Below are 16,036 nucleotides of genomic sequence, written 5' to 3'. Positions count from 1 at the left end.
CAATGCCTTGCACGAACATGGAATGGATGTTGAAAAGCTCTTAGGTTAGTCATTAAGATGACAAACTGAAAATATTTTATTTCTTTCTGTAATGACAGAATGGTCTCACTTATGCTGTAATTTTATCAATTTCTGTCAAATTAGTAATGCGTTTTGTGAAATAAGTGATCTCTGGTCCAATATCTCTTTCCATATACACCTTGATTGGAAGGTTAAAAACTTTTCCACTTCCTTGGAAACTAGAAAGACACTTTCTAGTTAATTCTATCTAGTTTTGACTTCAAATATACTCCTACTCACTTAAAATAGAGAAGGAGTATCTTATTATCTGTAATGGGAATAGGGGCTCGATGACTAGTAGAATTCTTTGTTTTTGAGCAATATGCCTCAGACTACTGGGTTGGAAACACAGTATTTGTTCAAAACCCACAAAATTATGTGCAATGAAACTGCAATGGGTTTAATGACAGTATTTCAGTTGGACTGACTTTCACAGTGTAGATATAGTACAAGTGGGTGTTAGTACATTTCAAAATTTTAAAGTTATTTGACAATAATTAATTATAACATGTAAATCAAGCCAAATGTAGCCTGACAGATCTTGTGTGAAGGCACAAAGAGAAGAACTGTATATTTCTGAAAAAGGAAAAGAATAAGTGGGATCTTGTAAGGGAGGGGGCAATGTGTGTGTACATATGTTTAAGTGATGGAAGTAGGACCATCCCTAGCAGTGCAACAATAATGATGCTCCCAGAAATCTCTGTGTCCCCACTAACTCAAGTCCTGAGTATAAATGTCCAGGTAGGAACACATCCTTAAATTAATTTTTTCTCATTTCAGACCATACTTCTCTTCCCACTCTCTTGCAGCACAAACATCCTTCAGTGTCTCTGGCCCATGAACACCCAAGAATGTTCTTAGCCATAGCATTTTGAACAGCTTTTGAATGTGTTTCTCTGATCCAGTACTACTGCTCTCATCTGGCTCACTAGCCATCTAAGCCTAACTCCTCATCAACCTCTTCTTTGCACCAAAAAAAAAAAGTTTCATCTGTGATTTCTGACTGATTAAAATGTGCACTTCAGTTTCATACATACATCCAGGCAGCATTCTGTGTGAACAAAAGGGATGGAGCTATGAGAGCCAAGTCACAGAATCATAGAACAGTTTGGATTGGAAGGGACCTTTAGGACCTTGTCATTCCAACTTCCCTGCATGGGGAGGGACACCTTGCCCTAGACCAGCTTGCTCAAGGTCCAGTCCCATCTGGCTCTGAACAATTCCAGGGATAGGGCACCCACAACTTCTCTGGACACCTATTCCAGCACCTCACCATTCTTGTGAAGAATTTATTTCTAATATCTAATCTGAACAGGAAATACCAGGTTGGATCATGGCTGGAAGCGACTATACAAAGGAAGAATTTTAGATATAGGGAGGGGTTTCTGGTTGGCACATGATTCTTCCCTCATTCATATTTAAACAAAGGCAGAAGGCAGCTGGGATTAAAGTCAGTAGTTGACAATGGTTATTCTACTTATCTTATGCAGAGACCTAAGAAAATTACTAAGTAGCAATGATTCCATTTTCAGGCTTTCTAAAAGCAAATTCTGAGTTCAGCACTATAGACCAGAAAAGAATTCCATCAGGCAGGTTACATGTTCTCACCTCCAAGCTGTATAGCATTCTTTGCTCCTTTCAAGTGATACTCACACCCACAGCAGTGACACTGCTTAGCCAGTGCACAGTTAAACTGACTTGCACATTTTCTGGTTTATTCAACTGTGGTTTTGATAGTATTCCCACTGCAGTACAGAAAGCCAGGGAAGTGTGCCATGTGCTGGAGTACCCTTGTTAGTGCATTCCAACCAGCTTACACCACAAGACTTTGGTTAAATGTGAGCAATTATACATCACCGTATGAATCCTTGAAAATTTCCTTGGAAGTGCAGGTTGATGTTGCCACTTTCTCTTGTTCCTGAACGGGTTTAGATTAGTCCGCATGTTAGCAATACAATGGCACCTATATATATATATATATATATATATATATATATATATATATATATATATATATATATATTCCACTATATAGAGATAACCTTTTTGTAAGTTATGCAGTGAGGCTGAATCATGGTACTGTGATGTGCTGCACGGCATCTTTTGCAGCTTTCATTGTCATGGCACCCAAGTGACTTCTAGTAGTGCATTAAGTAAAGTGCCTGTCACTCGTCAGGCAAGCTCACTCTATCTCTCATCCTTTCTCTTGTGCGGGGAACAAGAGCTTTCAGCTTTTGTTTTTCATCTTTGTGAGTGAAATATCTCAGTCACTAGACTTGACGGAGTAAATAATTACAGAATGATTTTTAACTTGCTGTCTGTGATAAAACAAATTAAACCAACTCTAAACTACACTTACATTTCATCAGTTCTTTTTATCTGAAAAGACAGATGTATTTTCTGATTATGTACTAAAAAAGGTGCACAAGGGAGATACTAAGCATGTAAATGCTGATTTTTTTTTTTTGTCAAGGTTATGTATTTTTTCCTTCTAAAGAACGAAAGGTTAATATGTGTACAGGCCAGATAAAATTTCAGGGGTAGTTTAACCCTGGCTGAATGCCAGGTGCCAACCAAAGTTGTTCTATCCCTCCCTTCCTCAACTGGACACAGACGGGAGAATATAAGGAAAGGCTTACGTGTCAAGACAAGAACAGGGAAAGATCACTCACCAACTACTGTCACAGGCAAAACAGACTCACCTTGGGGAAAATCAATTTAACTTTTTACCAATCAAATCCAAGTAGGATAATGAGAAATAAAATCTGAAGCCTAAAACAACTTTCCCCTAGTGGCACAGGGGGACAGGTAATGGAAGTAGCAGTCAGTCCATGACGTTGTGCTGCTCCTTCCTCCTCAAGGGGAGGACTCCTTACACCCCATTGACGCAATCTAGGTCACTTCCAGAGGGTGCAGTCCTTCAGGACCAGGCTGCTCCAGCATAACTCCCTGGATGGCTGTAAGTCCTGCCAGCAAAGCTGCTCCAGCATGGGCTCTTCTCTCCAGGGCCCCACATGTCCTGTTCCAGCACAGGCTTCCCATGGGGTCACAGCCTCTTTTGGGCATTTCTCTGCCCCACCATGGGGTTCTCCAAAGGCTGCAGGTGGATCTCTGCTCCATCATCAACCTCCATGGGCTGCAGGGGCACAGCTGCCTCACCAGGGGCTGCACCAGGGGCTGCAGGGGAATCTCAGCTCTGGTGCCTGGCGCATCTCCTGCCCTTCCTTCTGCACTGACCTTGGTGTCTGCAGGGCTATTTCTCTCACATACTCTCACTCCTTTATCTGGCTGCAAATGTTCTGGTGCAGAAATTTCTCCCCCATTCTTAAATCTGTTATCACAGAGGTGCTCCCACCATTGCTGATGGCTCAGCCTTGGCCAGCAGCGGGTCTTGGCTGGCACTGACATCATCTGACATGGGAGAAGCTTCTGGCAGCTTCTCACATAACTCACCCCCCATTACCAAAACCATACCTCACAAACCCCACAAAGACTGAGGAAAAACAGCTTGTTCTTCTAGTTCAGTATTCGCTCTGATTTTATGTATAGATATAGATATATACACATATTTAGGGGAAATACTGGAGTGAAGATCTGCTAACTTTCTCCAGAACAGCAATTTCATTGTAATTCAATTTGCAATTTAAATGTCTAATAAATGACTGCATAAATATCAATAATGGCTAATTCATTAAAAAATAGCATATGTTCATCTTTGCAATGGAAATACCAAGTCATTAGGAAAGCCAGAATAAAATGTAAATTTCATTTTGGTGTTGGAAAGACTTGCACAAAGCATAATGAATAGTCAAAATTATGCTCTCTGCTAGCAATCTCTTTTCTTCTCTCTCAGAAGGAAAGGACCACACCTTGCTTCTTCATTCCAGCATTTTGTTGTCCAAAGTAACTCTCTTTAACCTCACCAGCTGTCAGATAGTTACAGAATGGATTATTATCCCTAGCCTAAAAAAAGAAAAAAATGCAAGTCCACTCCCATATCCTGAACCATTCCAACATAAATGCATCAAAAGAACACACCACCTTTAGCCAGCATTCCCACTATCTTGTGACTCTTGGAAAACCCGCAGATTTCAAAACATCTGTGCTTATCTGACCTCTAGTAGAAGTATGGCTGACTCCCATAGCACAGTGCATTTTCACCCTGTAACCAGGCAATGGAGACAAGACAGTTGCTACAGTATGTTGAAAGATGTATTTTTAAAATATAAATCAGGTTCAAAAGATTCAGAATTTCAGCTCAGCATCTTTTTTTCCTTTCAAAGGCATTGAACATTTTTTGTTCCTGTCATTTATCTGACCAATGTTTCTGAAAAATCACACAGCTATGTCATCACGGTATCATCAATAACATCTATTATGTGTGGCCTCAGGATTTGTGAATGGTTTAGGATTGGTGAGAAAGTAAGAGTGCCTTGGGGAATACCAGAACTTATGAGGCTTGAAATAAGAACGAAGACCAAGGAAAGTTTGGCATCTAGGAAGGGCAGCAACTGAGAAAATGAGAATTGTCACCTGGAAGTTGAGAGAGGTGCACAGGTATCATGTAGAAGATGGGAAATAATCTAGGGACATTCAATCAGTAAGCACAAGATTGAAGGAAGGAGCAGAATGAAATAGAGAAAGTGCCTGTGCAGGCTCTGAAATCAAAGGATCTGAGAGCCCATCAACAAAGTAGGATGGTATTCACTTTAAGTAGGAAGAAAATATACCAGAGGGGAGGAAAAAAAACAGGAACAGAGGGAAGAGAAGGGGAAAGAAATGGTACCTAGAAGAAAAAATTTGAAACAACAGTCTAATATCAAATAGACTACTTGAAATAAAAAGTAACAGCAAACATTTGGGGAATATACAAAAAAAACCCAGTGAAGTACTGTCTCTTCATAACAGAGTAGAACAAATGAAATTAAATTATTATGCACAAGAGCAGTGGAACACATCAAAATTTCATCATAAAGTATGTGAAAACAATTTTCTTTCAATAAAAATGTGAGATATTATCAACAACATATTTCTCAAATGCAAAACTTGCACATAATTTTGCATTGTCTGTTTTTATAGTAATATGAAAGAAGAATCAGCAGGAGAACTATAAAATATGCATGGTATCATTGGTACTAAACTTCCTATTTAAAATAAAATACCCTTCAACAGAAATAAAAAAATTTGCAGAGAGGAAGATTTCTAAAACCCATTAGAGTGTAATTTTGACAGCCATAGCTAGGAGGACAGAAGAAATTTCAGAAATTTGCAGGTATTTCAGCACCTCCTCTAAAGACCACATAAACGAGCTGCAGGTCTCTTTACACACCTCTTCTCTTCCTCCGGCAGTTTCAGGAGTGAGACGAGCCCCAGTGGCCCAGGCAGGCACTGAAACCATGGCTGGGGCTGCTGGAGAGCGCGGGCAGTGTCAGCCTGCTTTGCAAACGACTCTGCTGGAGCTTGCCCGGTTATTTACTCAGCACATCACTAAATCAGGGGAAGGTGTGCGTGCCTAGAGAATACGGAGCTGTGTGCTATTCCAACACAAGCACTGGCAAGAATTCAATATGTGAACATGGCCAGGAACGAGGGAGTGATTTTATTTGGTGGCGCTAATATTATACATTAACAACATTTAATTCTAAATATTCCCTTATGAAATAGTAAGTACTATGTTTAATGTGAAAGATACCAAAAGGTCAGACGCTAATTCTTCAGCGCAATACATTTTTCTTATAAAAGTTTGTAAATATTTATTTGCAAACCATCATCAAACAAAGTGCTACCAGTGAAGCAGAACTAAGAAATACAAGTGGGCTGACTTTTGCTTAAGTGTTATTATTGCAAAAATATTGCGTTGTTTTGTTTTGGGATTTTTTTAGTATGATATTTGATATTTTGCACCTGCACTTTAATGAAATTATTAGAGGTAATTATAAACTGCCTCTTCTCTGGAACAGGTGAACAGCGTATGTAAGAGGATCTTTCAGAGATGAAAGAAAGAGGCAAAGAGCCCGAAAAGGAAGTAGAATTTCCAAGGAAATTTTTCAGGTTATAGGGAAGACCTAAAGTTACGGATTTTCTGGGTGTACTGAATTAGCATTCATTTTCACCGATGCTCTTCCTCGGCCACTTACACGAGGACACAAGCGCAGCGCAGGCTGCGCTACCAAGCCACAGCAAATCCAAGCAGGAGTTCTGTTCCCCGGCCGCGGGGAGCCCCCGCCAGCCGCGCCGCCGGTCCTGCCGAATTCCCACGGGAGCGTCCGGCGGGAATCACTTCAGACCACCGCCGGGAGAAGCGGCGGGAGGCCGGCACGGTCCCGGCCGGCCGGTCGGTGGGACATGGCCCCTGCCCGGGCCAGCGCGGGCCGGACGGTGCCGCGGCTCGGCGGGGCCGGGGCGATTCGGGCGGCGGCGCCGGCGGGGGAGGCGCGCAGGGGGCACCGAAGCCCCAGGGGAGGCGAGCGGAGCCCGCCGCCCTCCCTCCCACCTCCCGCCCCTTCCCTCCGGCCGGGGACAGCCGCGCCGGCTGACGCGCCGCAAACTTTGCTGCCCCCGCTCCGAGCAGCGCCTCGCCTGCGGTGCGGCGGGCGGCGGCTCCGGCTGCCGGGAGCCCCTCGCCGCCGGGGGAGAGGAGAGCCCAGCGCGGTACCGAGCGCCGCTGCCGCCCCGCACCTCGGCCGCGGGACAGCATGAGCCAGGCGCAGCCCTACGCCCCGCGCAAGGGCAGCTCCCCGGCGCCGGGGGCCCGGCGGAACGACAGCCGGGACTACCTGCTGCTGGACGCGGAGTTGTGCGAGGAGAGCGCCCTGCCGCCCTACGCCTTCTACCCCGTGTGAGTCCCGCCGGGCGGAGCGGGGAGGCGGTGGCGGGATGGGTGCGGCGGGCGGGGGTCGCGGCGCGGGGCCGGCACCGCTGGTGGGGCAGCTCCCCGGACAGCTGTCACCTTCCCTCGGCCTCTCCGGGGGAGGAGCGGGGTAGCTGTGCTCGGAAAAGTGGAGGAGCGGCGTTGGTACCGCCGCGTCCGGGCTGGCAGATCTCATCTGGGCAGAGCGTGGTGCCTTCCCGCTGACAGGGAGGCGAAGGGTGGCTTGGGCTCAGCTGTGGAAAGCAGGGCAAGTGTACATAAAACTGATGGCGTCTAATGGGTTTAATGTAATTGCAGAAATTTTAACTCCCGTGATCGGTTGCTCCCACCGAGAGAGCGCGCGTTGCAGGTGTGTGCATCAAAACCACCCTCCTTTCACTACTGCAAAATAATTGCAGAAAAACCCCCATCCTCCTATCATTATTTTTGTCAAAGCCATATAGCTTTGTAATGAAATTACACGAGTCTTGGCAGGTAGTTATAATTTAAAGCAGAATACAAGAACGTATGCAGTAAATGCTGAACTGCGTAAACATAAATTAGAAAGGTTCCAGGAATCACAACTTAATGTCCACGTAGATTGGCGTTCAGTGTTGACAATGTCCCTTTGGTTATGTGCTGTCAGCATGACTACTGTAATTACCACTTGTTAATGCTTCTGAGGAGAAGCTATCCAACAGAGGGAGAAAATGGGTATTAAGCAAAGCAAGATGAGTCCTAAAACCTCAGATGATTGCCAGAGGATGCGTACTTTCTTTTGTACAAATTTTATTTTATTGCTTAACTGGTATATTCCAGTTATCAGTCTCTCCTAATATTTGCTGTTTTATCTGTGAGCCACCTACCAGCCGCTTGACAGCTACCTGGATTTAGGAAAGGAATAACAACACTGAAACTGGGAACACTTAGAGCGTTTGAATATTTATCAACTCAGCTAAGAACAACCAGAGTTTTCAAAATTTACTGCTGTATTGCTATTCTTGAGTGTCTTTGTGGATCACAAATTCAGTATGCTCATGTAGCTGTAGCAGCATATATTACTGCCCATTGGACTTCATCTCAAAATATATGAATGCATCTATCTAATGAAGCCATTCAGAAAATAAGCCTTATGATATTTAGTTCAGAATGGTTCTCACTAGTGGACTAAAGCTTTGAACTAATATGGCAATTCTGAAGTTCTTTTGCCATCTCATTCAGAATGGTTGTGCAGTTGTGAGAGGATAGATCTTGCGTAAGTGTTTCAAATCATCTCTTCAAACAAAATCTGCAAGTCTGTGGGGTGCTGATAATTTCCCTACAAGAGTGAAGTGAATTGAAAAAAGTGCCTGTGCTATCAGCTCTTGGTCCAGCACATTCCTAATGTGGAGATTGCCTCTCATCACCTTGCCTAAGGAAAGCCTGCATCCTAATCAAGTTGCTTTGTAGAACTAGGGTAGCACTAACCACAGGAAGTTATCAAGGGCTGGTTTCTGACATGCACGTGAGGCATGGGGAAGTTGTTCTTTAGGGTTTCTCTGGATGTGGAGAAGAATCACTTGACAGAGATCCGTAGGCAATGCCTACACGCAGCCACTGCCAGGATTCCTTGGCTGGCAGGAATGAATGCCAGTGAGTGAATAGGCTCCTCCAGGGTGTGGTGATTACCAAGCACGGTTTTTGAACTCTTCTGCCTAACTTCCAGCTACGTCACATTTCAGGTACATTTTGCAGATACACCTTTTCAGCCAAAAGACATTAGTTTTGCTAGAGGCCTTCATATGGCCAAAGATTTAATAAATAATAATTCTACATGTAGTAAGAATACATTTCTCTACTTTTTTCCCTTTAATCCTCAAATTACTGGTACCTCCTGATGTTATAATGGTGTTTAATGGAGAACAGTAACGCAAAGTACAGTTGACATCCAAAAAAACCTGAGTTTTAACTCCCTTTAAACATTACTGAGAGGGTAACACAGTTACTGGTAAAATATGGCATTTGACTATTACTTGAAAAGCAGCTTGATACTAAGGAACAGTTTTTCTCAAGTGATGATTTAGTGCTAATGTTGATGTTACTGCATATGTTGTTTGTAGAACATGCTTTTCATGTGTTGTTTTGGGGCTGCCGTTAAGTGTTGTAGTTTCTGGATAATAATAAGAACCTAAACCATTTACAGAGATCTATTTCCTGTGTTTTAGCTCCTCTTTCTGGAGAACAGCTTTATTGTATCCAAGGTAGCTGCTGCCTTTATTGCAAAAAAGATTTCAAGAAGGTACCTTGAACTCATCAGCTGTGCCAAGTAGGGTCACGCAGTCTTTTGGCAGTGGATGGAAGGCTTTTAACTTCATATGTGGTGTGATGAAAATCAAAATTTGAATGGATTTTTGTGCTGAAAAATCCTGCTTTTCTTTTGAATTCAAAACCTTAAGCAAGAAACCAAAAATTTGGGCAATCTGTAGAGTTTGTAAATAAATTATTTCCAAAAGATGAGGCTACTCTTCATGGCTTAAGATGTGTTAGAAATTATATGCTAGTAAACATTTTCTTTCTCGTAGTGCTCTTCCATCTAGTCATTGAGTCTTGCCCCTTATGTATCAAGGAATACATTACAATAGACATGTCAGAAGATTGCCTCTTGGAATGTAAAAATGTGTGTATGTTGGGATTTGTCCCTATGGTGCAAGTATTTCATTGGCAAATAGCCCAGTTTGGAGGTTTAAAACAGGATGGAAAGTGCATTTTAACATCTAACCCCAAATCTGAGTGCTTGTGTGCAGCAGGATTTGGAAGTGATAGCACTTGTATGGAAACTGCCCTGCTGAAAAAATGTTAGTGAAGGACAGATTGTCAGTGTACTAAGCTAGTGAGAAGACACTAATTCAGTCAGATATCTGATTATACTGCTTATTTATACTTTGCAATATTTTGCATTGTGAAAAATAAATGTTTTCTTATAGATGTGAGGAGGGATAATTGTGTATTAAACTGTCCGTTGTAAAGTAAATGAGACATGCAAATTATCAGATGAAAACAGGGTGGGAGGAAAGGGTTCTGATGTGCATAACTGCCTTGACAGAGTATTCCTCAGCTTCTGCAGCTTTCTAGCTAAGTGTTTCTCAAAATTACCAAACCTAGTACATACTTAAGACCTATCCTTTGTTAAATAACATGTTTAATGATTTCTTTCCTGCCTGCAATATAATGGTTTCTGTCACTAACATAATGTAATTTTTATCTCTAGTCTCAACTGTCTTGCTTGAAATGACCTGTAAAATTATTTTCCAGACTCTTCATTAGACATAATGTCATCAGGGAGTACTGTACAATGTGGCAGCTGTGTTTCAAATTGTCAGCCTCTTTGATGAGATGCTTTGTCTTTTGAAAACATGTTGCAATAGTCTTGTTGAGATCAATAAGGTAGAAGAGTTGGTAAGGTGGGGGGTCGTTTCCTTTTATAGTCTCTTGTATGGAACAAATACAGAAATCATCACGTGATTTAGGTTTGATGGATCTACTTCATACTGGGCACTGGGAAAAAATATAATATCTGAGTCTCTCATATTTTGGGTGACTAAATGTCAACCCTGAGGTCTTGAGTAAAAGGACAGCAACATTGTCATCCAGCCCCAGAAAATCCAGCCTTTAGTTCACTCTGTGTATCCTGCAAGTAGGTGGAAGAGAATGCTTCACTTTCACCATAACACATATCTTTATTTATTTCATATTAGGTAGGCTTTTCCCGCGACATGTGTTCATTTTTGACGAAGGCTTGTGGGTTTCTTTGGTTTAGTTTTTAGGCACTCTAGTGTTGCTGTGTACATTCACTAATTTAACTGTGAACTTCTTTGGTCAGCTACAATACCCAAACAGTTTCCTATGCTAATACTTCATGATCATTTTGCTTGAGCCATTGCAATATATCGGCAAGTTTATTTATACCCTAACTCTCATGCAGTTACCAAACAAATGAAAGTCACCTCCCTGGGGGATGTAATCATATAAAACTGGAAGATTTCCATGGAAATATAAGTAATTTGTTACATTTTCATGAGGGAAGTGGAGTAGTGATTCAGAAAAGTGTGGGATGTATATGGAATACTTTTCAATGTAAATGTTAATAACCAGCATGCTGTTTGTCAAACACACTCCCAGCAGCATTTGTCACCACAGAAGCTGAAGGTTATAATAACTGGCTGCTTGAAGAATTCCTGCCAGTATTGGTATCCCCAGATAAAGGTGGTTTGGCATGGTGGGTCTGCGTCATCAGACTGTGTTAGACTTTCCAGCTCTGCAAATATGATCAAAAGAAAAGTTTGGCAGTTCAACTGTGTTCCTTGAATTCTTTGTAACTTGGTTTCATACCTCAGGCTGCTACGCAGTGTGAGGCAACGCCTTAGCAGAGGGCTTTAAACTTGAAGTGCATACAGTGAGTCTTACATACAGGTTTGTGCACTTACCTGTGAGTGTAGCCACTTGTGCACAGAGTCTGCTCAACAGGAGGCTTAAAGGATTTGCGTCAATAAGCAGTATTTTAATATAAGTTCTGATAATTAAATGTGGACAAAAAGCTTAATGGTAATTAAAGGACAGGCAGTGTTCTCTGGAATGGATTAACATTTTTGTCTTTAAGTAGAATGGTTATTGTTTGTTTAGCACTGACATACACAGTCAAGTGTACAGGTTTTAGTGATATAAAATGTATGGAATATAGTGTGGAGGTGACTGACTAAGGTCTGGTCTTATTTTTGTCATTTGTCAGCACAGCTCTATTGTGACCTCCAATCTAATATATTTGAATAAATTTTTGTCAATATGGGGCAAAAAAAAAAGGCAAGCTTTAGCATTAAGAGTAAAATGTGAGATCTACTACAAGAACCCCGAGTAAGTGAAATAATGTCATATCAAGTGTTGCCATTTTTTTGGTGTGTTCTCAAAGCTGTGTGAGAAGTGGATAACCTGTTTTCTGGAGGAGATGAATGTAGTTCCCTTTTGTTAAGAAAAGGTATTGCTCATATGAATAAAATGTCAGTATTGTGGTTGTGAGCTTAGATGGTGCCAGCTCAGAAGTGCATGACTGGAGTTCGTTTTGGTCTTAGAACTTAATTAAACCCTGTGTTTGATGTCAGTATTTTCCTTAGTGAAGGGAAACAAAGAAGTGAGGATATTTAAAAAAATATTTAGCATCTATGAGGCCTTTCATGCAGGTAGAAAGAAGGAACATACACCGAAGGATCATGGTTGATCTGTAGAAAACAGAATACAGAACACAAGGGCTGATGCTGCTGCAGCACTAACAGATTTGCAGAGTATTCAGACTGGAGAATTTTCATAAAGCTTTGTGCTGTGAGATGCAATCATAGAAGGGTTTGGGCTGGGCGAGACCTTAAAGATCATCTAATCCCAACACCACTGCCCTGGGCTGGGATGCCACCCATTAGATCAGCTTGCTTGGAGCTCCATCCAACCCGGCCTTGGACACTTCCAGGCATGGATCATCCACAACCTCTCTGGGCAACCTGTTCCAGTTGTCTCAGTACCCTCTGAGTAAAGAACTTCTTCCTAACAGCTAATCAAACTCTCCTGTTTTAGTTTAAAGCCATTCCCTCTTGTCCTATCACTGTCTGCAAGAGTCACATCAGCTTAACTAGCAAATAGGTGAGTGCCCAGCAGACTGAAGGGTTGGATTCAGAGCTGGTCTGTTGCCTCCTGTCCATCTTCTGTCAGCACTGGCTTTTTTTCAGAGGAACACTTGGTTGTGCTGATTTTCCTCCTGGCCCAGCCTGGGTTTCTCCAATTGTGCACATTGACTGAATTTAGGGCTGATGACTGACTACTTAGCAGCTTTTCAAGGGGAAGATTCCCTTATCTTTGAGGGGTGATTTATGTTTTCTTTTCCTTCTGCAAGATATTTGCCTGCCATCAACCTGTTTCAGCTTTTCTAGTCATGATTTCCTCCCCTTATTTGGAACAGGTCAGACTGACAAACTTTTTAGTCCTACTCTGTGTACATGTCCTAGGCCTGCCTAATAGTAATAGCCCACAGTAAACTTCTATAACAGTTGTTCCTAAGCAACTGTTTTTCATGATAGAAAATTATAAACCAATTTTCCTTTCTGCCTTTCAGTGCAGTAATTGATTTTCTGTACTAGCTTTAATTCCACTGTGCTAATCTTTAGTTATATGTTTTTCTTCCTTAAGATAACTTAAAATTGCTTTCAATTTTCAGGTCTTAGAAAAAAATTCATAATGAAAAAAACATGTACTAGGAATTTCTAGTTTATTATCTACATTTGCTAAGGTTGTTGTACATGATTTGAAATTATGTTTCTTTGGGTTTTTTCCATCTGAATTTATTAATTTATAATTAATTCCAGTGAAACTGCAATGATCCAAGTATAGTACGTACAAAAAGCTTTTGAAATGGTAATTGAAAGGTTATAGATCTTTATTTGGGGATATGTGGGAGAGGAGTTCTTGCAAGTTACATGTGTGCTGTACTAGTGGTGCTTATTCAAAGAGAAGCCCTGTGCTCTCAGAGCTCTCAAGCTTCTCTTGGCCCTGAAGGATAAATCTGACCCTTGAGGATCTGCCTGTGCCATGTCCACTGCTTGTCCTTTGCTTTCCTCTGGCCTGTAGGAGCACACAGAATAGGATGGCTGCTCAGAAGGTTTAGGCTCTGCAAAGGATCATCTTGCTCCACGGGTGAGTGGATTACCTAGTTATTTTGACAAATCAGATGCAAAAGGCAGGCTGTGGGAAGGCTGAAGTGACTCTTCCTCTCTGTAGATTTTATATTCCTCTCCCTTTAAGAACTAGTTTCCTATTAATTACTCAGGGCAGTTTTTGAAAACTGTGGCTCTTGTGAGTCTTAAGAGTGAATCTTATGGGTCTCAAGTGAGCCTTAGTATAGTACTTCCCCCCATACAAGACACAAATTTGCTTTCTCTCTTTTAAGCGTAGAAATCTGGGCTAAAAAGCTGAAACAACCCTTGATTAAAATGCAATTGAAGTCCAGTAGCACCTACAAAACTTAGCTAACATGACTTCATTTTCAACTAGTAGGCATGGGACGAAACTTTTCAAGGATACTGGGTATTTTGTACGGCCTCTTCTTGTGAGATGTTCTCACTCCAGGATCTTAAAAACCAAACCACACAATAGCAAAAGATCTGGAAAACTTGGGCTGTAATCCTTACTACTGTTCAAGTCCCTTGGATATCAGTGAGGCTGGGAGTCTGTAACTACCTCTTGCTGCCCAGGGAACACTGAGGAGTTGCAACAGCATGGCAGGTGTGTTGGAAAAAAAATAGCAATATCTGGAACTGACGTCTAAGCAACAAATAAAACAACCAAAAATTGGGAGGGGAGAGGGACTAAGTTTCTGAAAATACAGTTTAGACTGTTTGAAACATTTTGAAACACTTCTAACAGAAAAGCCAGCAGTAGCAGTATTTCCAGGTCTGCAGAATGAATGCTGAATTTGGTACAAAGCTGAAGAAGTTAATGCTCCCTACTTTTCTTCAGAAAAGAATTTTGGAGGTTTAAGTCAGAAAGCTATTTAATCATTTAGCAACATCTGATGTGAGCACATTTTTAGGTAAACAGCAAATGATGTGATAGTGACATTTCAGAACTTCTTTGTATGATAAAAAAATAATGATCTTACCTAACAAGTTGATATATAAAATATACACTGGGATTTCTTACCCCACAGCCACTTCTGTCCTAAAATCAGCATCAGCATTTAATGCATAACAGGAAGAGAAACTTAAAAAAAATAACCTAGGCAGGGTTTTACTGAGACAACAAGGCTAATACCTCTCATTTTACAAAGCTGTCTGAGGACCTTTCATAACCTGAGGTTTCTGTGTTAATGATTTTCCATCAAATCTGAAAAACAGCAGAAATTTCCCTATTTATCAGTGAGATCATTGATAATGACTTAGAGGGAAAGCATACCCTTTGTGGTTTAACTAGCTTTGTGCAGGACATGGATCAATGAAGAAGGTGCTGGTAGGTGTCCGTGTGCCTTTTTAAAACTCTGTCTATGACAAGACCTCTGACTGCATACAGGTCTTGATACCTCCAGAGGGCCAGAAGAGGCATGGAAGTACACATTGAGGAGGTGGGGAAAGAGACTCACTGCAGGGGCATGTGGTCCAGTTCCTGTATGTGTTTAGAGACCTGAAGACATTTTCGAGGAATCAGAATTACATGACAAATACAACTGCAAAGTGTCTTTTGTTGAGTGAGATGTAATTTCTGAATAATTTCTGTGTCTGGAATAATTCTTTTGAATCTATCAATATTATGTTGGCAGAGGGGGGGCTGTTGCCCCAGATATGAATTTCCAGCCAGACAGCCCCTTGGCAGTGGCACAGTTCAGCTGGGTGCTCTTTATTGTAAGAAGTATGGAACAAGATCTGTAGCACTGAATGCCATCTGAAAATGGAAGTGTGTCCATCTGTGCAAGCTCACATCCAGACTCAGCAGCAGGCTGCTGCTTGTTGGGGCCATGAGGTGGCTCTTTTTGCATGTGATAAGGCTTGGGATCCTGCCTTTGTGCCTGCTGGGGTTGTCCCGCTCTGCTGTGTCATGATAGCAAGCAGTCAAGGTCATTCCAGCTGTACCATCATGTTATACTGCCTGTTCATTCAGGTAAGCACAGCTTTTTGTTATACTCATTGGGCTGGTTCTCACATTCCTGAAATCATAAAATTTGTAGTGAGTATAGGCAGTGGGTCATTAGTGGAATATGTTCAGATATGCTAACAGGTGTCACTGTCTTGGCTGAAGAGTCAGTGATTGATAGGATCATCTTACCTCTCACTCTGCTTGGTAACCCCTGAGCCCAAGACTGAGACAAAAGGTAGAAACAAACAAGAAAGCATCTAGTAGTGCTTTATGTTCTTGAAAGTACTAGTTCTGAGAATATAAGAGGCAGTAAATATGAAATTATGACTGCTACATACCTTACAAAAAAAAGGCAAGGTGCTAAAAATGATGTTACTGGAGGGGATGTTTAAGAGGAATTGAAAAAAATATGGATGTACAAAATCAGACTTTTTTTTCCCCACCTGTCTCTAGTCATCAATTAGCATCTTCCTAAAAATTCAAGGC

At 41.7% G+C, this 16,036-nt stretch overlaps 1 protein-coding gene across 1 annotated transcript in view; it reads left to right on the top strand.

The window, feature by feature from the left end:
* Positions 1–6,755: 6,755 nt before the first annotated feature.
* The window catches only part of TRPC6 (transient receptor potential cation channel subfamily C member 6), an 84,226-nt gene continuing 74,945 nt past the window's right edge, over positions 6,756–16,036 (top strand). The window contains exon 1 of the mRNA XM_062514470.1: positions 6,756–6,898. Within this exon, the coding sequence (XP_062370454.1) occupies positions 6,756–6,898 (143 nt within the window). The remainder of the gene's footprint in view (positions 6,899–16,036) is intronic.

The sequence above is a fragment of the Cinclus cinclus genome, chromosome 2 (genome assembly GCF_963662255.1).
Source record: "Cinclus cinclus chromosome 2, bCinCin1.1, whole genome shotgun sequence".
In the NCBI taxonomy this organism is placed as follows: Eukaryota; Metazoa; Chordata; class Aves; order Passeriformes; family Cinclidae; genus Cinclus; species Cinclus cinclus.
The sequence above is the reverse complement of the archived record's forward strand: the minus strand, read 5'-3'. Positions and strand labels throughout refer to the sequence as shown.